The sequence below is a fragment of the Mobula birostris genome, chromosome 8 (assembly GCF_030028105.1).
Source record: "Mobula birostris isolate sMobBir1 chromosome 8, sMobBir1.hap1, whole genome shotgun sequence".
Classification (NCBI taxonomy): Eukaryota; Metazoa; Chordata; class Chondrichthyes; order Myliobatiformes; family Myliobatidae; genus Mobula; species Mobula birostris.
Window position 1 is genome coordinate 128390286 of NC_092377.1, and position 26744 is coordinate 128417029.

At 51.8% G+C, this 26744-nt stretch overlaps 1 protein-coding gene across 2 annotated transcripts in view; it reads right to left on the reverse strand.

Annotated features, from left to right (window-relative positions):
• The window catches only part of tmem147 (transmembrane protein 147), a 133786-nt gene extending 110293 nt beyond the window's left edge, over positions 1-23493 (reverse strand). The window contains exons 1-5 of one of the 2 annotated variants that reach the window (XM_072266213.1): positions 23290-23493; positions 22382-22451; positions 20770-20835; positions 7666-7802; positions 5009-5093 (exon numbers count right to left, since the gene is read on the reverse strand). In XM_072266213.1, the coding sequence (XP_072122314.1) occupies positions 5009-5093; positions 7666-7802; positions 20770-20835; positions 22382-22451; positions 23290-23366 (435 nt within the window). In that variant the 5' untranslated portion in view covers positions 23367-23493. Of the gene's footprint in view, positions 1-5008; positions 5094-7665; positions 7803-20769; positions 20836-22381; positions 22452-22875; positions 23039-23289 lie in introns of those variants that run through there. The other variant, XM_072266214.1, reaches the window with a different exon arrangement.
• Between the last annotated feature and the right edge of the window lie 3251 nt (positions 23494-26744).

The following is a 26744-nucleotide window of genomic DNA, read 5'->3' on the forward strand; positions in this document are numbered from 1 at the left end:
GACAAGCGACAAGCGGGTAACAGTCAGGAGAGGGAAGACAAGAAGCAGATACTGGAGAGTACCCCAGTGGCTGTCCCCCTTAACAATAAGTACTCCTGTTTGAGTACTGTTGGGGGAGACGGCCTACCTATGGGAAGCAACAATGGTCACGCCTCTAGCACAGAGTCTGGCCCCGTGGCTCAGAAGGGTAGGGAGAGGAAGAGGATGGCAGCAGTTTGTTAGCGGACTCTATCACTGATAGGGGAGTCAGACAGGCGATTCTATGGACACAGGAAAGAAATGCGGATTGTAGGGTCCGGGATCTTTCTGATCGCGTCCACGAAGTGGGAAGGAGAACAGCCAGGGGTCATGGTACATATTGGTACCAATGACATAGGTAGGAAGAGGGAGGAGGTCCTGAAAACAGACTACAGGGAGTTAGGAAGAAAGTTCAGAAGCAGAACCTCAAAGGTAGTAATCTCGAGATTACTGCGTGTGCCACGTGACAGTGAGTATAGGAATAGAATGAGGTGGTGGATAAGTGGTTGAGGGATTGGAGCAGGGGGCAGGGACCTCTTCTGGGGAAGGCGTGAAAGGACGGGTTGCACTTGAATCCCAGAGGGGTTCCTCCCTGCCAAGAGGGATATCCTGGCAGGGAGGTTTGCTGAGGCTATTGGGGAGAGTTTAAACTAGAACTGCTGGGGAGTGGGAACCAAACTGAGGTGACGGAGGAAAGGGAGGTTGGCTCACAAATAGAAAAGCTTGGAGACAGTGCAAAAGGGAGGATAGGCAGGTGATAGAGAAGGGACGCACTCAGACCGATGGTTTAAGATGTGTCTACTTTAATGCGAGGAGTATTATGAACAAAGCGGATGAGCTTAGAGCGTAGATCAGCAATTGGAGCTATGACATTGTGGCCATTACAGAGACTTGGATGGTGCAGGGGCAGGAATGGCTACTTCAAGTGCCAGGCTTTAGATGTTTCAGAAAGGACAGGGAGGGAGGCAAAAGAGGTGGGGGCATGGCACTGCTGATCAGAGATAGTGTCACGGCTACAGAAAAGGAGGAAGTCATGGAGGGATTGTCTATGGAGTCTCTGTGAGTGGAAATTAGGAATAGGAAAGGGTCAATAACTCTACTGGGTGTTTTTTATAGACCACCCAGTAGTAACAGGGACATCAAGGATCAGATAGGGAGACAGATTCTGGAAAGGAGTAATAATAACAGGGTTGTTGTGGTGGGAGATTTTAATTTCCCAAATATTGACTGGCATGTCCCTACAGCGAGGGGCGTAGATGGGGTGGAGTTTGTTAGGTGTGTTCAGGAAGGTTTCTTGACACGATATGTAGATGGAGAGGCTATACTTGATCTGGTATTGGGAAATGAACCTGGTCAGGTGTCAGGTCTCTCAGTGGGAGAGCATTTTGGAGAAAGTAATCATAATTCTATCTCCTTTACCAGAGCATTGGAGAGGGATAGGAAAAGACAAGTTAGGGAAACATTTAATTGGAGTAAGGGGAAGTATGAGGCTATCAGGCAGAAACTTGGAAGCATAAATTGGAAGCATGTTCTCAGGGAAATGAATGGAAGAAATGTGGCAAATGTTCAGGGGATATTTGCCTGGAGTTCTGCATAGGTACACTCCAATGAGACAGGGAAAGGATGGTAGGTACAGGAACCGTGGTATACAAAGGCTGTTGAAAATCTAGTCAAGAAGCACTTACGAAAGGTTCAAAAAACTAGGTAATGATAGAAGATTATAAGGCTAGCGGGAAGGAGCTGAAGAATGAAATTAGAAGAGTCAGAAGGGGCTATGAGAAGGCTTGGCGGACAGGATTAAGGAAAACCCCAAGGCATTCTATAAGTATGCAAAGAGCAAGAGGATAAGACGTGAGAGAATAGGACCAATCAAGTGTGACAGTGGAAAAGTGTGAATGGAAGTGGAGGAGATAGCAGAGGTACTTAATGAATACTTTGCTTCAGTATTCACCACGGAAAAGGATCTTGGCAATTGCACGGATGACTTGCAGTGGACTGAAAAGCTTGAGCATGTAGATATTAAGGAAGAGGATGAGTTGGAGCTTTTGGAAAGCATCAAGTTGGATAAGTCACCGGGATCGGACGGGATGTACCCCAGGCTACTGTGGGAAGCGAGAGAGGAGATTGCTGCGCCTCTGACGATGATCTTTGCATCATCGTTGAGGACGGGAGAGGTTTTGGAGGATTGGAGGGTAGCGGATGTTGTTCCCTTATTCAAGGACGGGAGTAGGGATAGCCCAGGAAATTAAAGACCCGTGAGTCTTATTTCAGTGTTGGTAAGTTGACGGAGAAGATCCTGAAAGGCAGGATTTATGAACATTTAGAGAGGCATAATATGATTAGGAATAGTCAGCATGGCCTTGTCAAAGGCAGGTCGCGCCTTACAAGCCTGATTGAATTTTTTGAGGATGTGACTAAACACATTGATGAAGGTAGAGCCGTAGATGTAGTGTATATAGTTTTTAGCAAGGCACTTGATAAGGTACCCCATGCAAGGTTTATTGAGAACGTAAGGAGGCATGGGATCCAAGGGGACATTGCTTTGTGGATCAAGAACTGGCTTGCCCACAGAAGGCAAAGAGTGGTTGTAGATGGATCATATTCTGCATGGAGGCTGGTGACCAGTGGTGTGCCTCAGGGATCTGTTCTGAGACCCCACACTTTGTGATTTTTATAAATGACCTGGATACGGAAGTGGAGGGATGGGTTAGTAAATTTGCTAATGATACAAAGTTTGGAGGTGTTGTGGATAGTGTGGAGGACTGTCAGAGGTTACAGCGGGACATTGATAGGATGCAAAACTGGGCTGAGAAGTGGCAGATGGAGTTCAATCCAGATAAGTGTGGGGTGGTTCATTTTGGTAGGTCAAATATGATGGCAGAATTTAGCATTAATGGTAAGACTCCTGGCAGTGTGGAGGATCAGAGGGATCTTGGGGTCCGAGTCCATAGGATATTCAAAGCCGCTACGCATGTTGACTCAGTGGTTAAGAAGGCATACGGTGCATTGGCCTCCACCAAGTGTGAGATTCAGTTTAAGAGCCGAGAGGTAATGTTGCAGCTATATATAGGACCCTGGTCAGACCCCACTGTGCTCAATTCCGGTCACTTCACTACAGGAAGGACGTGGAAACTATAGAAAGGGTGCAGAGGAGATTTACAAGGATGTTGCCTGGATTGGGGAGCATGCCTTTTGAGAATAGGTTGAGTGAACTCGGCCTTTTCTCCTTGGAGCGACGGGGGATGAGAGGTGACCTGACAGAGGTGTACAAGATAATAGAGACATTGATCATGTGGATGGTTAGAGGCTTTTTCCCAGGGCTGAAACGGCTAACACAAGAGGGCATAGTTTTAAAGTGCTTGGAAGGAGGTACAGAGGAGATGTCAAGGGTAAGTTTTTTACGCAGAGGTTGGTGAGTGCGTGGAATGGGCTGCTCGCAGCGGTGGTGGAGGCGGATACGGAAACGATAAGGTCTTTAAAGAGATTCCTGGATGGATACATGCAGCTTAGAAAAATAGAGGGCTATGGGTAAGGGCATGTTCGGCACAACTTTGTGGGCTGAAGGGCCTGTATTGTGCTGTAGGTTTTCTATGTTTCTACACACACACACACACACACACACACACACGAGGTCTCATCAAAGAGGATCGGACGGACGGAGACACACACACACACACACACACACACACACACACACAGAGTCCCTCACTGGGGGAATGAGTGTCTCACACTCTCTCTCTCTCTCACACATTCTTACTGGGGGACGGGTCTCTCTCATACACATACACACTCATACATATGCGCGCACACGCACAGCCCCTGACTGGGGGATGGGACACACATACACACACACTGAGGTTGCAGCTCTCGCGCTCTTGCACACACACTAATTTCAGCAAAACTGTACTACGCCCGTAATGTGTTGGCAGCACCAAGTCACCGCTTCTTGTCTGTCCCCGGCTGGGGAGGGGGGATTGGGGGTTAGAGCGTTTCCCACTGACTGGAGCCTGAACGAGGGAGCCACATACACAGTGTGTCTATAAGAATAGGTCAGAGGCTGGGAACCATGTGCTATTTCTGCAAAGCCTGTCCGCCATCCACAGGGCTCAAGTCACAAGTGTGATGGGATGCCCGGTCACTCACACCACCACTGCAGTCTGGAGCAACAGACAAACTCCTGGAGGGACTCAGCAGGCCAGGCAGCATCTGAGGAGGGAGATGGACAGGTGACATTTAGGGTTGAGACCCTTCATCTGGATCAAAAAGGTAAAGTGATGACTGGTGTGGGGAGAGTGCGGAGCAAGAGCTGGCGGGCGAGGAGGTGAGGCAGATAGAGGAGGGGAGGGTGGAGAGAGCCACAAAGGAGGAGGCAGCAAAGAGCTGCAGATGGTGAGGTCTGTTGCGATACGAAGGTGGAACATGGAATGGGGAGGGCAAATGGGAACTAGGGAGAGGCGAATGGGAGTAGTGTGAGTGCTGGGGAGGGAGTGGGGGGGGGATGTGGGAATGAAATGGGGTGATGGGTAGATCAGGGGGAGAACAAGGTACAGAGTGAGAGCAGGATAACCTGGAGTTGGAAAGCTCACTGTTGGGTCGAAGGGGTTGGAGGTGGGGGAAATGAGCTCCTCAGTTCCTTAGATCTCTCCTCAGCCTTGTCACTCCAGAGAAAACAACCCAAGTCTGTCCAAACTCTCCTTATAGCTCATTCCCTCTAATCCAGGCGGCATCCTGGTGAACCTCTTCTACACCCTCTCGAAATCCTCCACCTTTCCAGATTCAGTCTAACCAGAGTTTTAAAGAGCTGCAACATAACTTCCTGATTCTTGAACTGTACTGTTGTGCAGCCAGGAATTAAATTCTGGCAGAGACCTGCAGAGCCCACGTCCCCGGATGACTAATAAACGACCATGACTCAGTTTTACTTTGTTATCACAGTGTTTCTCAGACAGCGCACAACACACAGGGAAAGAGACAATGAGGCATTGTTTACCAAGCTGATGTTGGAGTCCAAACTCATCTGAATGTACCTCCAGTCAAACTCAATGCCTCTGGCTCCAACCCAGAGAGGGATGCACCTGGAGAGAAAACAGGAAGAGAGGCTCGGGAATACCGACCAGCAGACAGACAGACTACTACATCTGCACGCACATGGTAAAGACACTCTTCTCCTGGCCACCGTACGTGAGGGCGGAGGCTCCTGGCAGACGGCAGCCAGCAGCCAGCTCAGCTTAGAGCCAGGCGGCATGTGGCCAAACGCTGGGGAACTTAGCATTGCAGGAACATAGAACAGCACCCAGTCACCCAGCCCCTCCAGCCGATCCACCATCTAGTATCGTCCTGACTCACATCATTATAGAACACTAGAGCACAGGGTCAGGCCCCTCAGGCCACCCAGTCCGTGCTGAACTACTAATCTGCCTACTCCCATCCAGACCATAACCGTCCCATCCATGTACCTATCCAAACTTCTCTTAAACATTGCAATTGAACCCGCATCCACCACTTCCACTGGCAGCTCGCTCCAAACTCTCACCACCCTCTGAGTGAAGAAGTCCCCCCTCAGGTTCCCCTTAAATGTTTCACCTTTCACTCTTAACCCATGACCTCCAGTTCTAGTTTCACCCAACCTGAGTAGAAAAAAGCCTACTTGCAGTTATCTTATCTATATTCATAATTTTGTACAGCTATCCCATATGCATTAGGATACAGCCCAGGAACAGGCCCTTCGGCCCTCGACTTCTGTGCTAACCAGGACGTCAATTCAAATTGTGCGTCTGCCTGTACGTGGTCTGTGTCCCTCCATTCTCTGCGCATTCATCTGCCTGTCTATCGTATCTGACGCCCACCCCTGTAATCCAAATAGCATCCTGGTGAACCTCTTCTGCACCCTCTCCAAAGCCTCCACACCCTTCCCTGGTTGACTAGAATGGCACACAATACTCCAGGTGTGGCCTGACCCAAGTTTTATATAGCTGCAACGTGACTTCCTAACTGTTACATTCAACTGATGAAGGCAAGAGTGTTGTACGTCTTCTTTACCTCTCTATCCACTTCCGTGGCCACTCCCAAGGAGCTGTGGACTTGGATGCCAAATTCTCTCTGTACAACAATGCACCTGCCATTTATTATCTATTTTCCCCTTTCACTTGACCTCCCGAAATGCAACACCTCACATAAATCTGAATTCAACTCCATCTGCCACTCTTCCACCCACATTTATAACTAATCTATATCCTGGTGTATCCTTGGGCGGCAGGGTGGAGAAATATCTCTACCAAAGGAGGTGTAAGGTGCTCCTTCCCTCCGCCAGTCTGCAGGTTCACCCTTGGGCAACCCATCAAACCCACCCCCACCCCCCCATCAAGATTATGAAGCCATGGGAGCAGCTGGTGGATGGTCCTATGAGCAGCTGGTGCACATTACAAGTCCTGGTTATGCAACCATTGACACCAGGCAATCTCTGAAGAGTACTGATAATGGCTGGGGTCACCCGTCTTGTAAAGAAGGCAATGACAAACCACTTCTGCAGAAAACTTTGCCAAGAACAATGATGGTCAAAGACCATGATCACCCACATCATATGACACAACACATAAAGATAATTAACCTTTATAACCTTCCTCACTATCCACAACTCCACCAATCTGTGTGTCATCTGTAAATCTATCAGTAAGCCCACACACCTTTTCAGCTAGATTATTTATACAAGGTCCCAGAACAGATCCCTGGCCATAAACTTCCCAGTCAGAGTAACACCTCTCCACCACAAACTGCTGTCTTCTATGGCTAAGCCAGTTTTAAATCCAATCTGCAAAGTATCCCTGTGGCTTAATCTTCTGGATCAACCCAACATGAGTGACCGTATCAAACACTTTATTGGAGAGTCTGCAGCCAACATTGACTACCCCGCCCTCATCACTCACGTTCATCACCCCGATTACTTCAATATTGGAACTGGTTTATTATTGTCACATGAAGCGAGACACACGAACAGCTGTTCATACACAGTGCATTGAGATAGAACAAGTTGGAACAACAACAATGAAGTATAAGGTGTGGCAGTTGCACAGAAAGTGCAGAGCAGGTAAATGCACAGTGCAAAATCATAACCAGGTAGATTGTGAGGTCAAGTGTGCACGTTGTCATACTCGGGAACCGCTTGTATGTTACAGTGGGACACAAGCTGTCCTCCACCCTGACGACACATGTTTTCAGACTTTTGTATCCTCTGCCCAAGGGGAGAGAACGCCCGGGGCAGGTGCGGGCGCTGGCTTCGATTATGCTGGCTACTTTACTGATAAAGACAGAGTCCATAGGGGGAGGCTGTATTCCAGGATGTGCTACGCTGTGCCCCCAACTCTCTGCAGACAATTGACATACCAAGCTGTGATATATCTGTACAGGATACATTCTGTAAAGCTTCAATTAAAAAAATTGGTGCGGGTCGATGGGAACATGCCGAATTTCCTTCGCCTCCTGAGGAGGTAAAGGCATTGGTGAGCTTTCTTGTTCATGGCATCAACATGGTTGTACCAGGACAGATACTGATCTGAGTCTCCGGTCTCCGCACTCCTTTTCTAAGGGGAGAAATTGAGGAGGTTGGAAGGTCAGGTGAGGGAGAGAGGAAGGGATCCACCCAGACATTACCTGGACATAACCAGCTCGGCGGTAGACCAGCCCATCGCAGCCACCATGATTTTATACTCGCCCTTGCCTGCGTTCTTGGACATCACCAGGTGCAGACCCACTAGATCGGCCAGGTCAACTGTTGACTTCATGAACTCCTGATGGCAAAGGCAAACAGAGTGACAGCTCAGCTCCTGGCTCTAGAGAACCAACCCCAACACGGTCACTCTCCAAGGGTGAGACATGGAGCAGCATTCCCACTGCATATCACATCGCACACTCCCAGGGTGAGACACAGTGAACCTCGTTCCACACCGTCCCATCACAAACTCCCAGGGCCAGACGGAGTGAATCTCGTTCCACACCATCCCATCGCACACTCCCAGGGTGAGACACAGTGAACCTCCTGCCACACCGTCCCATCGCACACTCCCAGGGTGAGACACAGTGAACCTCGTTCCACACCGTCCCATCGCACACTCCCAGGGTGAGACACAGTGAACCTCGTTCCACACCGTCCCATCACACACTCCCAGGGTGAGACAGAGTGAACCTTGTTCCACACCGCCCCATCGCACACTCCCAGGGTGAGACACAGTGATCCTTGTTCCACACCGTCCCATCGCACACTCCCAGGGTGAGACACAGTGATCCTTGTTCCACACCACCCCATCGCACACTCCCAGGGTGAGATAGAGTGAACCTCCTGCCACACCGTCCCATCACACACTCCCAGGGTGAGACACAGTGAACCTCCTGCCACACCGTCCCATCGCACACTCCCAGGGTGAGACAAAGTGAACCTCGTTCCACACCGTCCCATCACACACTCCCAGGGTGAGATAGAGTGAACCTCCTGCCACATCGTCCCATCACACACTCCCAGGGTGAGACACAGTGAACCTCCTGCCACACCGTCCCATCGCACACTCCCAGGGTGAGACAAAGTGAACCTCGTTCCACACCGTCCCATCACAAACTCCCAGGGTGAGATAGAGTGAACCTCCTGCCACACCGTCCCATCACACACTCCCAGGGTGAGACACAGTGAACCTCCTGCCACACCGTCCCATCGCACACTCCCAGGGTGAGACACAGTGAACCTCCTGCCACACCGTCCCATCGCACACTCCCAGGGTGAGACACAGTGAACCTCGTTCCACACCGTCCCATCGCACACTCCCAGGGTGAGACACAGTAAACCTCGTTCCACACCGCCCCATCGCACACTCCCAGGGTGAGACACAGTGAACCTCCTGCCACACCGTCCCATCGCACACTCCCAGGGTGAGACAAAGTGAACCTCGTTCCACACCGTCCCATCACAAACTCCCAGGGTGAGATAGAGTGAACCTCCTGCCACACCGTCCCATCACACACTCCCAGGGTGAGACACAGTGAACCTCCTGCCACACCGTCCCATCGCACACTCCCAGGGTGAGACACAGTGAACCTCCTGCCACACCGTCCCATCGCACACTCCCAGGGTGAGACACAGTGAACCTCGTTCCACACCGTCCCATCGCACACTCCCAGGGTGAGACACAGTAAACCTCGTTCCACACCGCCCCATCGCACACTCCCAGGGTGAGACACAGTGAACCTCCTGCCACACCGTCCCATCGCCCCATCGCACACTCCCAGGGTGAGACAGAGTGAACCTCCTGCCACACCGTCCCATCGCACACTCCCAGGGTGAGACACAGTGAACCTCCTGCCACACCGTCCCATCGCACACTCCCAGGGTGAGACACAGTGAACCTCGTTCCACACCGCCCCATCGCACACTCCCAGGGTGAGACACAGTGAACCTCGTTCCACACCGTCCCATCGCACACTCCCAGGGTGAGACAGAGTGAACCTCGTTCCACACCGCCCCATCGCACACTCCCAGGGTGAGACAGAGTGAACCTCCTGCCACACCGTCCCATCGCACACTACCAGGGTGAGACAGAGTGAACCTCCTGCCACACCGTCCCATCGCACACTCCCAGGGTGAGACACAGTGAACCTCGTTCCACACCACCCCATCGCACACTCCCAAGGTGAGACAGAGTGAACCTCCTGCCACACCGTCACATCACATACTCCCAGGGTGAGACACAGTGAACCTCGTTCCACACCGTCCCATCGCACACTCCCAGGGTGAGACAGAGTGAACCTCCTGCCACACCGTCACATCACATACTCCCAGGGTGAGACACAGTGAACCTCGTTCCACACCGTCCCATCGCACACTCCCAGGATGAGACACAGTGAACCTCGTTCCACACCGTCCCATCACACACTCCCAGGGTCAGACACAGAGAGGAGCTGTGCTGACTGAGCTGGGAGAAATCGAGGCAAAACTACTGGATAAAGTTCGTGGAATACTTTGGAGGTGGCTCTAAAAGTCTCTTGGACAACCGAGTGAGTGACGGCGCTGGTGTGGAAACTCGGTGTGCAGTTTTACTGCCGGTTTGGGCTGGGTTTGTTGGCGGCTGCTAACTGCGTAGCTCCCAGCTGCGGCCGCTGGCAACTCGCCAGGAAACCGGTTCGCTCCAAAACCGGAGGCAAACGCCGTCGTTCCCCCCCCCATTGACAGCGGGGCAACGTTCCTCCTCCATTGTTTTCCTGATTTTCGTCCGGTGTTGGTGCCGGAGCATCTGGAAGGACGTTTCGGCCTCTCCCGGCCTGGGTCTCTGCAAGTCCGACGGAGCCTTTCCTGGCGTCGAGCCAGCGAGGAACTGTCGACTGCAAACTTTCCCGGCCAGTTATTCGACTCGTTCCAGGACTTCTAACCGGCACCGCTGTAGGATTCTCGGACTGGAAAGAGCGCCAGCATGCCGGACCGGTCTCCAGGGAGTCGCGGGCCTTCGGGGAGTTACGCAAAGGCGGCTGCCTCCCCGGCCTCGGACAACGCCCTTTTTCGGTCGGTGAAGGTGGAACGTGGGGTGCAATGTTTTTTGCGCCCTGGAATGACACTAGAAAAGTGTACGGAGGCAATGGAGGACCTTGTTGGGAAAGGTGGTATTCTGGCCACCGAGAAGGAGTTCGGAAAGGCGGTGTTTTATCTGGCGAATGAAGAGCTAGTGCACCGGGCCCTAAGCAGGGGAGTCACGGTAGACAACATCTTTTTACCTATGGAGCTGGTGACGGCCCCCACGCAACCTATCGTGCTTGGGCATGTTAAGCCTTTCATTCCAAATGAGGGCTTGCTACCCCCACTGGCCCGTTTAGGGCAAGTAAGGTCGGAGATCACTGCCATCCGACACAAATTTAAGAGACGCACCCTCCGCACCGTAATCTCTTTCCGGCGTCAGGTATTCATGCAGCTGGAAAGGGAGGACGATGTTGAGGGCCGGTTTACTGTCCGGCATGAGGGAGTGGATTATCAGGTGTACTGGAGCTCCGAGCGCCCGCGGTGCCATGCGTGCAGGGGGGTGGGGCACTTTCGGAGGGACTGTCCTGCCGCCCGGAACCCGAGGGAGCCCACTTCGGGCACCAGTGCCCCAGCTACCTCTCCCCCTGATCCTACTCCTGCGCGTGCGTCTGCGCCTGCATCTGACCCTGCCCCCGCCCGTGATCCTGCCCCAGCCCCTCACCCTGCTCCTGCCCCTACCCCTACTCCTACGGTTGGGTCGGTCCCTGCTCCTCTCCCTGTGGTTCAGGTGGGGGACGGGGTGGAGTCTGTGCGGAGTAAGAAGGCAAAGGGGAAATCCAAACACAGTAAGAAGCGGGCCTTTGAGGCTGCAGAGCTCACGCCCATTTCACCTGAAGTGGAGCATGGGGCTCGGGGAGGTGCGCAAGCAGACGGGGCGATGGAAACAGAGAGCGCCGCCCCATCAGTGAAGCCTGCACCTGTGTGCTCCTCCGGTGTGAAGAGAAGGGAACGTTCCCGCAAGAGGGCAGGGGATGTAGATGCGGAGGAGTCCCAGGAAGGGGTGGGAATCCGGGTAGGGGTTGGTTCTAAACCTGAGTCCCCAGATGTAGCCACCAGTCCTGGGGAAGATGGTGTGGTTGTGCAAAAAGCTTGTGATAGCCCTGTTTGCACAAATGAGGCAGCCCTGGAGGCCTCCACCCAGGACCTACAAGTCAGCGCCTCTCTGGAGGCCAGTGTACCGAATAATGTAAGAGGAGACGAGACAAAGCTCTCTCATTCTCAGCACCAGGCTGCTTGTGAATCCCTTGGACCAAAGGTGTCGGGTTCCCCTCTATGCCTGCCCCCTGGGGAGGGCGTTTTTCTGTGCACGTCGACCCCAGCAATTAATGACTTGCAGGGAGTCCCTGGGGATTGTCCCTCCACTGTCGCAAATGTGGATGAGGCTGATGCGACGGTGGAGCGGGCAGGTAAGAGCGAGGTGCCCGCTGCGCGGTATGGGTCACAAGCGCAGCCATCTTTTGGAACATGCGGGGAGGCCGATGGGGATTCTGTCTGCAGTGACGGGTTGGAGGGGGACTCTTTCGATAGTGAAATAATGGACATCCTCACCCCTCCTGAGAAGTCCCCATTGATACCTGTAGAGGAAATTAAGCATTTTATTCTCACCTCTGAGGGTGCCAAGCACCGGCCTCAACTAGCCTCGCTACGCTGGCCCAGCATGCCGAGGCTGGTGAGGTCCCTGTGAGTCATCCTCGGACGAAAGGGAAAGGGAAAGGGAAAGAGGAATGCGGTGGCGGGGAACGACAGACGGCAACTAAAATCTTTCCTAGATGACCTAGTAAGGGACATTAGAGGGAGAAGCAGCCTCGCTCCTACGGGGGATGGTGGGTCACAGGGTGTCGCTGGTACTGCTCGAGCCCGGAAGGCAAAAAGTAACCTTGCTTTCTTTCCGGACAGTGTGGTGGAGGGCACCTCCGCTCTCACCGAAATGGGCACAGCTGCTGAGACCTAGTGTGCTCCCGCCATGAAGCTTACCATAGCTAGTCTCAATGTAAACGGCAGCAGGGGTCCTCTTCGCAGGCATAACAATCTCTCAGCCCTCAGGGATGGGCGGTATACGGTGAGTTTCCTGCAGGAAACCCATACCATCCCTGGGGACGAGTCTGCTTGGCTCCTGGAGTGGAGGGGCGGGGTCTACATGAGCCACCTCAGCTCCATTTCTAGCGGGGTGGCGATCCTGTTGGCCCCGACCTTCCAGCCAGTAATTGAAAGAGTCCAGGACGTTGTGCCCGGCCGTCTGCTCCACCTGGTTGTGCGCCTGGATGGCGTACCATTGCATTTTATCAATGTGTATGCTCCCAGGCGCGGTGTGATGCAGACGCGCCTATTCTGCCAGCTGTCCACCCTGCTGAGCTCCATCGATCCTGGGGATTGCGTCATCCTCGGGGGAGATTTCAATTGTACCCTCGAGGCGGAGGACCGTTCGGGCCTCCAACGCGACCCAGCATCGGCAAAAAAGTTAAAGGAGCTAGTCGGCTCCTTTGACTTGGTGGACAGCTGGCGGAATCTTCACCCCAACTCTAGCGCCTTCTCGAGAAGGTCTAGAGAAGGAGGTTCCAGGATAGACCGCATTTACATCTCTCGGGCCTACGTCTCCCGCGTGTCGGCATCCTCCATGCGGCCGGTGTCGTGCTCGGATCATCACCATGTGTGGATAGAATTTATTCCACTACACCCTCGGGTGGGATCCAGGTATTGGCATTTTAACAACCGGCTGCTGGAGGACAGCCGATTCCGGGATTCGTTCCGAGCTTTCTGGGTCTCCTGGAAGGAGAGGCGGAGAGATTTCTGCTCCCTACGGCTATGGTGGGATGTGGGCAAAGCCCACATCTGGTTTTTATGTCGGGAGTATACTAGGGGGTCGACAAAGAGGCGGAGCTCTGAGGTTGAGCGGCTTGAGAGAGCGTTGCTTGACCTGGAGTCCTGCCTCGGTCCGACCGCTGGAGACCAACAGCTGTGGCAGGAATACCAGGAGAAGAAGGACGCACTAAGGAACCTGCAGCTCCAGCAGTCCCGAGGTGCGTACGTGAGGTCACGGATCCAAATGCTGCAGGATTTGGACCGTGGCTCACCCTTCTTCTACTCGTTGGAAAGGTGGCGGGGAGTTCAAAAGCAGCTAGTGGAGCTGCTGGCTGCCGATGGCTCCTCCATCACGGACCCTGATGGAATTAACAACGAGGTCCGTTCATTCTATCGGTCCTTATTCTCGCCTGATCCGTCAAATGCGGAGGCGTGTAATGAGGTCTGGGAGGATTTGCCGAAGGTCAGCCCAGAGGACGCAGTGCGTCTGGATGCCCCCCTGACTCGGGAGGAGCTGTCCACTGCCCTTCGGCAACTCCGGAGGGGCAAGTCCCCTGGTTTGGATGGACTGAGTGTTGAGTTTTATCAGGCTTTTTGGGATGTCCTGGGGGATGATTACAGCCTTGTCCTAAGGGAGAGCCTAGCCACCGGAGAAATGCCCCTCTCATGGCGGAGAGCTGTTGTGGTCCTACTGCCCAAGAAGGGAGACCTCCGCCTGCTAAAGAACTGGCGGCCGGTCTCCCTCTTGTGCGTGGACTACAAGATCTTCGCCCAGGCAATGGCCAACCGTCTGGGTTCGGTAATTGGACAGGTGGTCCATCCTGACCAATCTTATACAGTCCCGGGCCGCTCCATCCAGGACAATGTCCACCTAGTACGGGACCTGATCCACCTACTCCAGGAGACTGGGACCCCGGCAGCGTTTCTTTCTCTTGACCAGGAGAAGGCTTTTGACTGGGTGGACCACAGTTTCCTGGTGGGCACCCTGCAGGCTTTTGGGCTCGGACCACACTTTGTGGCCCGAGTTCGGCTCCTGTACTCTGCCGCAGAGTGCCTAGTTAAGATTAATGGATCATTGACAGGACCTATCCACTTCCGAAGAGGAGTGCGTCAAGGGTGCCCCATGTCCGGTCAACTGTATGCGATCTGTGTCGAGCCATTCCTCAGCCTTCTTCGGCGAAGGCTGACAGGTCTGGTTCTGCGCGAACCGGACATGGGGGTCGTCCTCTCGGCCTACGCCGATGACGTACTCCTCATGATGACAGACCCCTGTGACCTGCGGAGGATGCGCGAGTGCCAAGATGTTTTCTCGGCGGCATCCTCCGCCAGGATCAACTGGGCGAAATGTTCCGGACTCTTAGTAGGCCAGTGGCAGGTGGACTCCCTGCCGGAGGAGATGAGAGCTTTTGAGTGGAGCACCAGACGTCTTCTCTATCTGGGAGTCTACCTGAGTCCTTCTGGGGAGACCTGGCTGGCGAACTGGCAGGACCTGGAGACAAAGGTCATGGCCCGGCTAGGGCGCTGGTCAGGCCTTCTCAGGGTGCTTTCCTATCGAGGCAGGGTGGTGGTCATAAACCAGCTGGTGGCCTCCATGTTGTGGTACCGGATGGTCACCTTGGCCCCCCCTGCCCCTTTTGTCGCAAGAATGCAGAGGAAGCTAGTGGACTTCTTCTGGGGAAACAGGAAGCACTGGGTCTCTGCAGCGGTTCTGAGTCTCCCAGAAGGAGAGGGCGGACAGTCGCTGGTGTGTGTACGCACACGACTGGCGGCTCTCCGCCTCAGGACGCTGCAGAGATTCCTGTACGCCGAGCACCCTCCCAGGTGGCACGTGTTGGCGACTTTCTTCCTCCGGAGGGGCTGCTGTCTTGCCGAAGATATGCAGCTACCACCGGCGGGCGTTAGCCGTGCTGCTTTGCAGAGGCTGCCCGGCTTCTATCAGGACCTACTGAGAGTCTGGAACATGGCTGCCTCAGGCCGGGAATCCCCTCCTCTGGCAGAGGGCGGGGTCCTGGCCGACCCTTGCCCTGTCTCAACGGATGTCAGTGCGGCTCAGGTGTGTGGAACGACTCGGGCTGAGCTGCTCGTCGGGCCCAGGCCCCACAGCCTTGCCCGAGAGACGAATCCACACAACTTGAGCCGTCTCTCATCGACACCCACAATCCCATTCAGGGATGCAGGCAGGAGGTACCTTTATGGGCTGCTGCTCCACACCCTCCACTTCCTAGCCTTTGTCCACCGTCCCGACACGCCATGGCGGTCGGTCTTTCCACCTGGAGGTGAGGGGGGTCCCCAGTGGAAGTCCCTCTACAAGGGAGTCCTTCCCATGCACCTTGGGGATCTCGGCTGGAGGGTGCTGCATAAAGCGGTGCCCTGCAATAAGTTCTTTAGTTTGTACACGGATCTCCCAGCCGCGTGTCACTTCTGCGGGCTGGAGGAGACCGTGTACCATATGTACGTGGAGTGTGTGAGGCTGCAGCCCCTTTTCGCGTATTTGCGTGGGCTGCTTCTCGCCTTCTGGTTGCATTTCAGTCCCACCCTATTCATATATGGTCATCCAGTAAGGAGGGGGGCACAGAGGGATGAGGATGTCCTTGTCAACTTGCTCCTGGGGCTGGCGAAAATTGCCATCCGTGGCTCCTGGAAAAGGGTGGCAGGAGGTTCTCCCCGGGCGGACTGCCTGGCTATGTTTAGGGGGTATGTTCGTGCCCGGGTGAACATTGAAAAGGAATACGCGCAGTCCATGGCGACCGTCGAGATGTTCCGGGACCGTTGGGCTCCGCGGGGTGTAAATGCCATCATTGATGAGGATGGCAATATATTGGTTTAACATGTATTGTCTGTTTGTAGTGTAGTAAATGTGTTAGTCACTGAGTTTGTAAATATTGTATAGCACCGACATTTGTAATAAAGTAGAAAAAAAAAGGGTGAGACACAGTGATCCTCATTCCACACCGTCCCATCGCACACTCCCAGGGTGAGACACAGTGAACCTCGTTCCACACCGTCCCATCGCACACTCCCAGGGTGAGACAGAGTGAACCTCGTTCCACACCGTCCCATCGCACACTCCCAGGGTGAGACACAGTGAACCTCGTTCCACACCGCCCCATCGCACACTCCCAGGGTGAGACACAGTGAACCTCGTTCCACACCGTCCCATCGCACACTCCCAGGGTGAGACAGAGTGAACCTCGTTCCACACCGCCCCATCGCACACTCCCAGGGTGAGACACAGTGAACCTCGTTCTACACCATCCCATCACAAACTCCCAGGGCCAGACGGAGTGAATCTCGTTCCACACCATCCCATCGCACACTCCCAGGGCCAGAGAGAGTGAACCTCCTTGCACTGTCCCATCACATACTCTCAGTGTCAGACATGGACTGAAGTTCCCTCTACACTATTCTACCACACAGTCTAATGCTCAGCTGGTAAGAGCTGTTAGTCTTCAAGTATATTTTTACAGATAATATACAATAGCTGCTTCTAGTCTTTCCCTGTCTCTGTCATCCCTTTCAGTCTCTGTGACACCCACTGGCCCCCACAGCGCTCCCAGTCTCTGTGACTGCCTCTAGTCCCAACACCCCACCCCCGTATGTGAACCCCTTCTAGACTCTTCTCCCCTCTGTCTTTGTGATCCTCTCCAGCCACTACACCCCAACTCGGCTTTGTGATCCTCTCCTGCCCCTACACCCCAACTCGGCTTTGTGATCCTCTCCGGCCCCTACACCCTAACTCCACTTTGTGATCCTCTCTGGCCCCTACACCCTAACTCCACTTTGTGATCCTCTCTGGCCCCTACACCCCAACTCGGCTTTGTGATCCTCTCCGGCCCCTACACCCCAACTCGTCTTTGTGATCCTCTCCGGCCCCTACACCCCAACTCGTCTTTGTGATCCTCTCCGGCCCCTACACTCTAACTCCACTTTGTGATCCTCTCTGGCCCCTACACCCCAACTCGGCTTTGTGATCCTCTCCGGCCCCTACACCCCAACTCGTCTTTGTGATCCTCTCCGGCCCCTACACCCCAACTCGGCTTTGTGATCCTCTCCGGCCCCTACACCCCAACTCGTCTTTGTGATCCTCTACGGCCACTACACCCTAACTCGTCTCTGTGATCCTCTCCAGCCGCTATACCCCAACTCGTCTTTGTGATCCTCTCCGGCCCCTACACCCCAACTCGTCATTGTGATCCTCTCCGGTCACTACACCCTAACTCGTCTCTGTGATCCTCTCCAGCCCCTACACCTTAACTCGTCTCTGTGATCCTCTCCAGTCCCTACACCCCAACTCGTCTCTGTGATCCTCTCCGGTCCCTACACTCCAACTCGTCTCTGTGATCCTCTCTGGCCCCTACACCCCAACTTGTCTTTGTGATCCTCTCCGGCCCCTACACCCCAACTCGTCTCTGTGATCCTCTCCGGCCCCTACACCCTAACTCGTTTTTGTGATCCTCTCTAGCCCCTACACCCCAACTCATCTCTGTGATCCTCTCCGGCCCCTACACCCCAACTCATCTCTATGATCCTCTCCAGCCACTACACCCTAACTCGTCTTTGTGATCCTCTCCAGCCCCTACACCCCAACTCATCTCTATGATCCTCTCCAGCCCCTACACCCTAACTCGTCCCCGTGATCCTCTCCAGCCACTACACCCCAACTCGTCTTTGTGATCCTCTCCGGCCCCTACACCCCAACTCGTCTTTGTGATCCTCTCCAGCCCCTACACCCCAACTCGTCTTTGTGATCCCCTCCAGCCCCTACACCCTAACTCGTCTTTGTGATCCTCTCCGGCCCCTACACCCCAACTTGTCTTTGTGATCCCCTCCAGCCCCTACACCCCAACTCGTCTCTGTGATCCCCTCCGGCCCCTACACCCTAACTCGTCTCTGTGATCCTCTCCGGCCCCTACATCCTAACTCGTCTTTGTGATCCTCTCCAGCCACTACACCCTAACTCCACTTTGTGATCCTCTCCAGCCCCTACACCCCAACTCGTCTTTGTGATCCTCTCCAGCCCCTACACCCTAACTCGTCTTTGTGATCCTCTCCGGCCCCTACATCCCAACTCGTCTTTGTGATCCTCTCTGGCCCCTACACCCCAACTCGTCTTTGTGATCCTCTCCGGGCCCTACACCCCAACTCGTCTTTGTGATCCTCTCCAGCCCCTACACCCCAACTCGTCTCTGTGATCCTCTCCGGCCCCAACACCCCTCCCAATCCCGATGATCTCTTTTGGCCCTTACACCCCTTCCCATTTCTGCTCTTAACTACCTTAGCTGCCTATTCTTCAGCTCCCTTCCCTGTACCTCTCCGTCTTCCTGTCGCCTCCCAGGACACTCCTTAAGCCTCCGTGTTTAATGAAGCATGCGACTTTCTGTCTGAACATCAGTTTCTACGAGGCCTGGTGCCAAATGGATGCCTGATTTACTCCCTGTTCTATTGTTAGTCGAGCTATTAAAAGAAACAGCAGTTTTGGAAAGTACCTTACTGTGCCAGAACTGAGCAAGGAAGGTCTGACGCGTGAATGCAAACAGTAGAGAAACAAGCCATTCGGCCCACGACATCTGTGCTGACGCATCCTATTTCAACCTAAATCTATGCCCTCTGGTATTTGATATTTCTACCCTGGCAAAAAGACTGTCTACTCTATGTGTCTTATAATTTTATAAGTTTCTATCAGGTCTCCCCTCAATTGATTGAGGACTTCAGGAAGGGGAAGTTGAGGGAACACACACCAGTCTTCAGTGAGGTAAAGTTGAGCAGCTTCAAGTTCCTGGTGTCAGCCTCTCAGAGAATCTATCCTGGGCCCAACATATTGAAGCAATCACAAGGAAGGCACACCAGCGGCTCTACTTCATTAGGGAGTTTGAGGAGATTTGGTATGTCACCAAAGACTCGAGCAAATTTCTACAGATATCCCATGGAGAGCATTCCAGCTGGTCGCATCACCATCTGGGTATGGAGGCTCTAACACAGTGGATCAGGAAAAGCTGCTGAGGATTGTAGACTAAGCCAAACCATCACAGCACAAGCCTGCTGACCACTGAGAACATCTTAGAAAGGCAGCATCTATCTCCACGGACCCCCAACACCCTGGACATGCTAACAGAGAGGAGGTACAGAAGATCCACAACTCAACATTTTAGGAACAGCTTCCTCCCCTCCGCCATCAGTTTTCTGAACGGTCCAAGAACCCATGAACTCTACCTCACCATATCGCTCTCTTTTTGCACTATATATTTATATATATTTCTTATTGTGACTTATCCTAATGTTTTTTTAATGTATTGCACTGTACTGCTGTCACAAACAAATTTTAGGACATACAATATGTCAGGGATTATCAACCTGATTTGAAACTCAATGCCAAATTAAACTAAATCCGTCCCGCTTGCACAATGTCCATATCCCTCTATTTCCTGCACGTTCACGTGTTTAAGAGCCTTCTTACACACCTCTATCGTATCTGCCTCTATCACCCCTGGCAATGCATTCCAGGCACCTGCAACTCTGTGTGTAACAAAAATCTTGCACATCTGCTTTGAACTTAGCCCCTCTCACTATAAACCTATGCCCTCGAGTATTTGACACTTCTACCCTGGAGAAAGACTCTGTCTACTCTATGCCTCTTGAAATTCGATAAACTTCTTTCAAATCTCCTCTCAGCCCCCGCTCCAGAGAAAACAACCCAAGTTTGTCCAGCCTCTCCCTATAGCTCAAGCAGGCAGCATCCTGGTGAACCACTTTTATGCCTCTCCAAAGCCTTCACACCCTTCCTGTGACGCAGTGAGCAGAACTGCACACAATACTCCAGATGCCACCTGACCAATATTTTCCTACAGCTGCAACATGACTGATTTGTGTACCCAACGCCCCACCCGATGAATGCAAGCATTCTGTCCACCACCTTCACCTTCTGCTCTATCAGCATTGCCGCTTTCAGGGAACTATGGACTTGGACACAAGATCCCTCTGTATATCAATACTGTTAAAGGTCCTGTCATTAACTGTGTACTGTCCCTATACATTTGATATCCACGATTAAGCTCCCTCTTCCATTCCTCTGCCCAGATATGCAAGTGATCTTATCCTGCCGCGTCCTTTGACTGTCCTCTGCCCTCCACACTGCCCACAACTCCACCAATTTTTGCTCTACTTATATTTCTTACTATCTTTGTTAAAATAATTTATATATCGCTCTGTACTGATGCCACAAAACAAACTTCACGACACGCCAGTGATAATAAAACTGACTGGTTCAACTTGTGTTGTCTACAAACTCACTGGTTGACATTGTCACCGAGAGCGTAACCCAGCCCGAATGGAAAGCCAGCCCAGATACGAGATGGCAGCCACACCAGCAAACTCTTCTCCCCATGCACCAGCCAGCCTCTACTTACCCCCACAAAGTCATAGACACCGACTGAGGCATCCCAGGTGGGGAAGAACGTGGCGAGGAACAGCATCTGGTAAGGGAGAGAGAAATAAAAAGAAAGGCCAGTTCACGCACCTCGCCAAGTAAAGAGAAAATTGAAACAGTAATAAATTGCGGGAGGCATCGATGGATGGCACTGTGGTGCAAAGGGCACCGTGCCTCACGTCTCCAGAGAACGTGGTTCGATCCCAGCCTCTGGCACTATGTGTGCCCACAAGTATTTCTCTCTCGATGCTCTTCACTTTCCATGGTGAATAGCACTGAGTAACTTAAAAGACAGCTTCAAACCGCCCCCCCCAGTTAGCAGACTCCTGAACAGATCTCTTGTACTCACAATCTCTGAACCTCAATATGATCGTACCTTCTTGTCTACCTGCACTGCACTTTCCCTGTTACTGTAACACTTTAGTCTACATTCTATCTTGTACTGCCTCGCTGTACTGATGTGATGAAATGATCTGTACGGATGGTATGCAAAACAAAGTTTTTCCACAGTAGCTCAATACATGTAACAATATTAAATCAACATACCATTTCTTGTAACATTGGTATTGGTCACATGTACCAAGATATCATGAAAATCTTGTCTCGTGTACTATTCATACAGATCAGATCATTGCACAGTGCACTGAGGTACAATGCTACACCTGCCCATAAATCCTTTAAAGAACTGGGTTTCCCTCCCTCCCTCCACTATTGATTCTGCCCTCTCCTGCATCCCCTCCATTTCCTGTACATCTGCGCTCACCCCATCTTCCCGTCATCATATCATAGCACTGAGAGAGTCCTTGTTGTCCTTACCTACCAGCCCATCAGCCTCTGCATGCAACATGTTATCTTCCGCAGCTTCCACCATTTCCAGAGGGACTCTACCACTGAACGTATCTTTACCTCCCACCCCCCTTCCCCCGCCTTCCACGAGGCTTGCTTCCTCCACGATTCTCTTGACCATTTGTCCCTCCCCACTAATCTCCCTCCAGGCACTTTCACCTGCAAACAGCCCATGTGCCGCACCTGCCCCTACGCCTCCTCCCTCGCCTCCTTTCAGGGCCCCAATAGTCCTTCCGGGTGTGAGGCAACACTTCAGCTGCCAATCTGCCAGGGTCGCCTAGTGTTTCCGGTGCTCCCAGTGCAGCTTCCTCTGCACTGGTATTGGTGAGACCCGTCTTAAATTGGGGGACCACTTTGTCGAGCACCTCTCTACCATGCGCCATAAACAGGATTTCCCTTTGGCCAGACATTTTAATCCTAATTCCCATTCTGACATATCAATTCATGGCCTCCTCTTGCACCAAAATGAGGCCACCCTCAGGGTGGAGGAGAAACAACTGATAGTCCATCTGGTTAACCTCCAACCTGATGGATTTTGATTAAAGTTTCCACTGTCGGAGTAACTCCCTTCCCATCCTGAAGCATCTGAAAGCCTGAAATGCCTGTTATGAATACAGTAGGGACAATAAGAGAGGTATATTTAAGTCTGATTGCCCGTAACACAGTAGCACGAGGTGATCTAGGAGTCCCTGAGTTGGGTGTTACAGCGGTTCTGAGATGGACGGTAGACAGGTCAAAGGTTTTACCTTACACAGCTGGACAAACAGGTAGGTGGCGCCAGCTTGGACACACCTCCAGAAAGCATTGTACTCCGATCTGGAACAAAAAAAAGACTGTCAAGAAACAGTCCAAGCAGCTTTCATCTGGCCGAGGTGTTATATCAGTAAGTTCCTAAAGATGTACCACGGACAGCTTTCTGTCTGGTGCGGAGTTGCCAACGCACGGGATCGAAAGAGGGCTGCGGACTCAGCAACAGCTCCATCACAGGGGCAACCCTCTCTCCCCCACCCCCCATCAAGGTCATCTGCAAGAGGCAGTGCCTCAAGAAGAGGGCATTCCTCACTGAGGACGCTCACCATTCGGCACATGGAGTTTTCTCATTACTACCCTACCATCGGGAGGGAGGTACAGGGGCCTGAAGACCCACACTCAACGAGCCAGAAACAGCCTCTTCACCTCTGCCATCAGATTTCTGAATTATTCCTCGTATGCACTTTTTTAAAATTTTATTGTAACTTACAGTAATTGGAGTACGACCGCCACAAAACAATATTTCACGACTTGTCAGTTTTGATTTTGATAGGGGTAACGACTAAGGCATTCAGAGGGTACGAGCCAGTGGGAACGAGTTGGCCATTGGGATGTGAGCTGAAGGTGCAACGGAGCGAATAAAGGTGGATTAGACTCAGGTATCCAGCTGGGAGGGGGGAGGGCCATGGACAAGTGTGACAGATCCCAATTAAAGTGGGGCCGGGGGTGGGGGAAGACCCTTCCACCAGTGCGCACGCGTAATACCGTGACCGGCAAGCAGCCCCCGCGGGGGGAGCCGGCCCCAGTGCACATGCGCCGTTCCATCAGTAAACCCAACGAGCATGCGCAGAGAGCTCGGCACGGGCGGGAACCGGCCGTTCGCCGCCCTCACTCACTCACTCACAAGCCGGTGCACTTGTAGGCGATGAAGTACGGCGAGTAAGCCAGGGCGAAGCAGTTGCCGAAGTGGAAGAGCGTCATGACGCGTAGTGTCGGGAACCACTAGGCGTCCCGGAAGGCGGACGGGAGAAACGACGGGCACACCGACCGAATAGCTGCCACGCTCGAAGTAGGTCCGTCCCAAAAAGACCGTCCCTCTGCCGCCGAGGAATGTGGATAAAGGTTCCGCCGGCGAGAACCACCCCCTCCTGACCATCACAGGGGAAGGAGATATTTGGCGGAGAGCACGCGAGGCTGGGGGGCGGGGGCGAGAACTGAGTCAAGATTGCTGGGGTTAAGAAAGTGGACGAGGTAAACAGAGTGAAACACTAGGGTCAATGGGAGTTAAGAATGGTTCAGACAATGTGTAAAACCCGGGTCCTTGGGTGCTAAGGTTTATGGGGTCAATGGGGGTTAACGTGGTGGGGTCAAGGGTGTAACACTGCAATCAATGGTGTCTCATTTGCTGGAGTCAGTGAGGGTTAAAATGCAGTGGTCAACAGGGTGTCAAGAATTCTGGGGTCAATGAGGTCAGCAATGCTGGGGCAAGGATTAAACCATGGGGTCACTGAGGTTTGGGATGTAATGAGGCTGGGGTCAATGAAGGTCAAGCTCATTTGGATCAACATGGTTGAAGCTTTTGTGGTAAATGAAGGGGCAACAACAAGTGTATAACATGGGTTGGTGTGGTCATGACACTGGGCTGAAAAGAAGAGATGTTCCATTGTCAATCAGGGATAAAAACAGGGGTTAATATTTTTGTCAGAGGAGTAACCATAGGGTCAAAGGAAGAAAATTAAGAACTTAACTGCAGAATAAAGTCTGGCAGCTACAGAGAAAGTGCTGTGCAGGTAAATGTTAAAGTGCAAGATTAATACAGTCAGATCGTGAGTCAAGAACACACCTTATTGTACAAGAGATCTGTTCAATAGTCCAATAACAGTGGGGCAGCAGCTGCCCTTGATGCTGGTGGTATGTGCCAGGCTTTTGTACCTTCTGCCGGATGGGAGAAGGGAGAAGAGAGAATGTCCGGGGTGGACATGCTCTTTGATTATGCTGTCTGCTTTACTGAGGCAGTGGGAAGTGTAAACGGAGTCCATTGGGCAGAAAGCTGGGGGCATGACATCCCAGGTAGTAATTTCTGGATTGCCACCTGTGCCATGCGCCAGTGAGGGTAGAAACAGGACAACTTAGTAGATAAATGTGTGGCTGAGAGGCTGGTGCAGGAGGCCAGATATTCCAGATATGATGGATAAGCAAAGATCACATGCAGTCATGGGAGATTTTAACATGAGATCGATTGGGAAAATCGGGTCAGGTCGGTAGTGGATCTCAAGAGAGTGAGTTTGCTGAATGCCTACAAGATGGCTGTTTAGAGTGGTTTGTTGCTGAACGTAATAGGGGATCAGCTTTAATGGATTGGGTGTTATGCAATCGACCAGAGGTGATTCGGTGCTTAAGGTAAAAGAACCCCTAGGAGGCAATGATCATGATATGATTGAGTTCAACTTGAAATTTGACAGGGAGAAAGTAAAGTCTAACATAGCAGCGTTTCAGTGGAGTAAAAGAAATTGATATGAGAGAGGAGATAACCAAAGTAAATTGGAAGGAAATGCTGGCAGGCATAACAGCAGACCAAGAATGGCGTGAGTTTCTGGGGAAAATGGGAAAGGTGCAGGATAGATGTATTCCAAAAGTGGAGAAAAACTCAAATGGTAAAATAGTTCAACCATGGCTGACAAGGGAAGTCAAAGCTATTGTAAAAGCAAAAGAGAGGGCATACAACAAAGCAGAAAATAGTGGGAAGATAGAGGATTGGGAGGCTTTTAAAAACCTACAGAGAGCAACTAAAAGAATCATTAGGAGGGAAAAGATGAAATATGAAAGCAAGCTAGCAAACAATATCAAAGTGGATAGTAAAAGCTTTTTCAAGTATATATAAAAAAAGAAATTAGAGTGGATATAGGATTGCTAGAAAGTGAGGCCAGAGAAATAATAACAGGGGACAAGAAGATCGCAGATGAACTAAATGAGTATTTTGCATCAATCTTCACCATGGAAGACAGTAGCAGTGCGCCAGATGTTGAACGGTGTGAGGGAAGAGAAGTGGGTGCAGTTTTTAGTACAAGGGAGAAGGTGCTCAAAAAGCTGAAAGACCTAAAAGTACATAAGTCACCCAGACCAGATGAACTGCACCCTTGGTTTCTGAAAGAGGTAGCGTTAGAAATTGTGGTGGCATTAGAAATGATCTTTCAAAAATCATTAGACTCTGGCATGGTGCCAGAGGACTGGAAAATTGCAAATGTCACTCCACTCCTTAAGAAATGAGGAAGGCAGCAGAAAGGAGATTATAGATCAGTTAACCTGACCTCAGAGGTTGGGAAGATGTTAGAATCAATTGTTAAGGATGAGGTTATGGAGTACTTTGCGACACAGGACAAGATAGGACAAAGTCAGCATGGTTTCTTTAAGAGAAAATCTTGCCTGATGAACCTGTTGGAATTCTTTGAGGAGATTACAAGTAGGATAGATAAAGGAGATGTAGTGGATATTGTATATTTGGACTTTCAGAAGGCCTTTGACACATGAGGCTGCTTACTAAGTTAAGAGCCCATGGTATTACAGGAAAGTTACTAAAATTTTTAGGGTGTTGGCTGATTGGTAGGAGGCAGAGAGTGCAAATAAAAGGCTCCTTTCCTGGTGGCTGCCAGTGACTCGTGGTGTTCCGCAGGGGTCAGTGTTGGGAATGCTTCTTTTTATGCTGTATATAAATTATTTTGATGATGGAATAGATGACTTTGTTGTCAAGTTTGCAGATGACATGAAGATTGGCGGAGCGGCAGGTAGTGTTGATGAAAGAGGTGGGATGCAGAAGGACTTAGATGAGGAGAATGGGCAAGAAAGCTGCAAATGAAACACAATGTTGGAAAATGCATGGCTGTGCACTTTGATAGTAGAAATAAATGTGCAGACTATTTTCTAAATGGGGAGAAAATCCAAAAACCTGAGAAGCAAAGAGACTTGGGAGTCCTTGGGCAGAACACCCTAAAGGTTAACTTGCAGACTGAGTTGGTGATGAGGAAGGCAAATGCAATGTTAGCATTCACTTCAAGAGGTCTAAAATACAAGAGCAGGGATGTGATACTGTGGCTTTATAAAGCATTGGTGAGGCCTCACCTTGAGTATTGTGAACAGTTTTGGGCTCCTCATCTAGAGAAGATATGCTGACATTGGAGACTGTTCGGAGGAGGTTTTTAAGGATGAAACTGGGAATGAAAGGGTTATCCCATGAGGAATGTTTGATGGTTCTGGGTCTGTACTCGCTGGAATTCAGAAGGATGAGAGGAAATGTTTCGAATGTTGAAAGGCCTAGACAGAGTAGATGTGGACAGGATATTTTCCATGGTGAGGAGTCTAGGA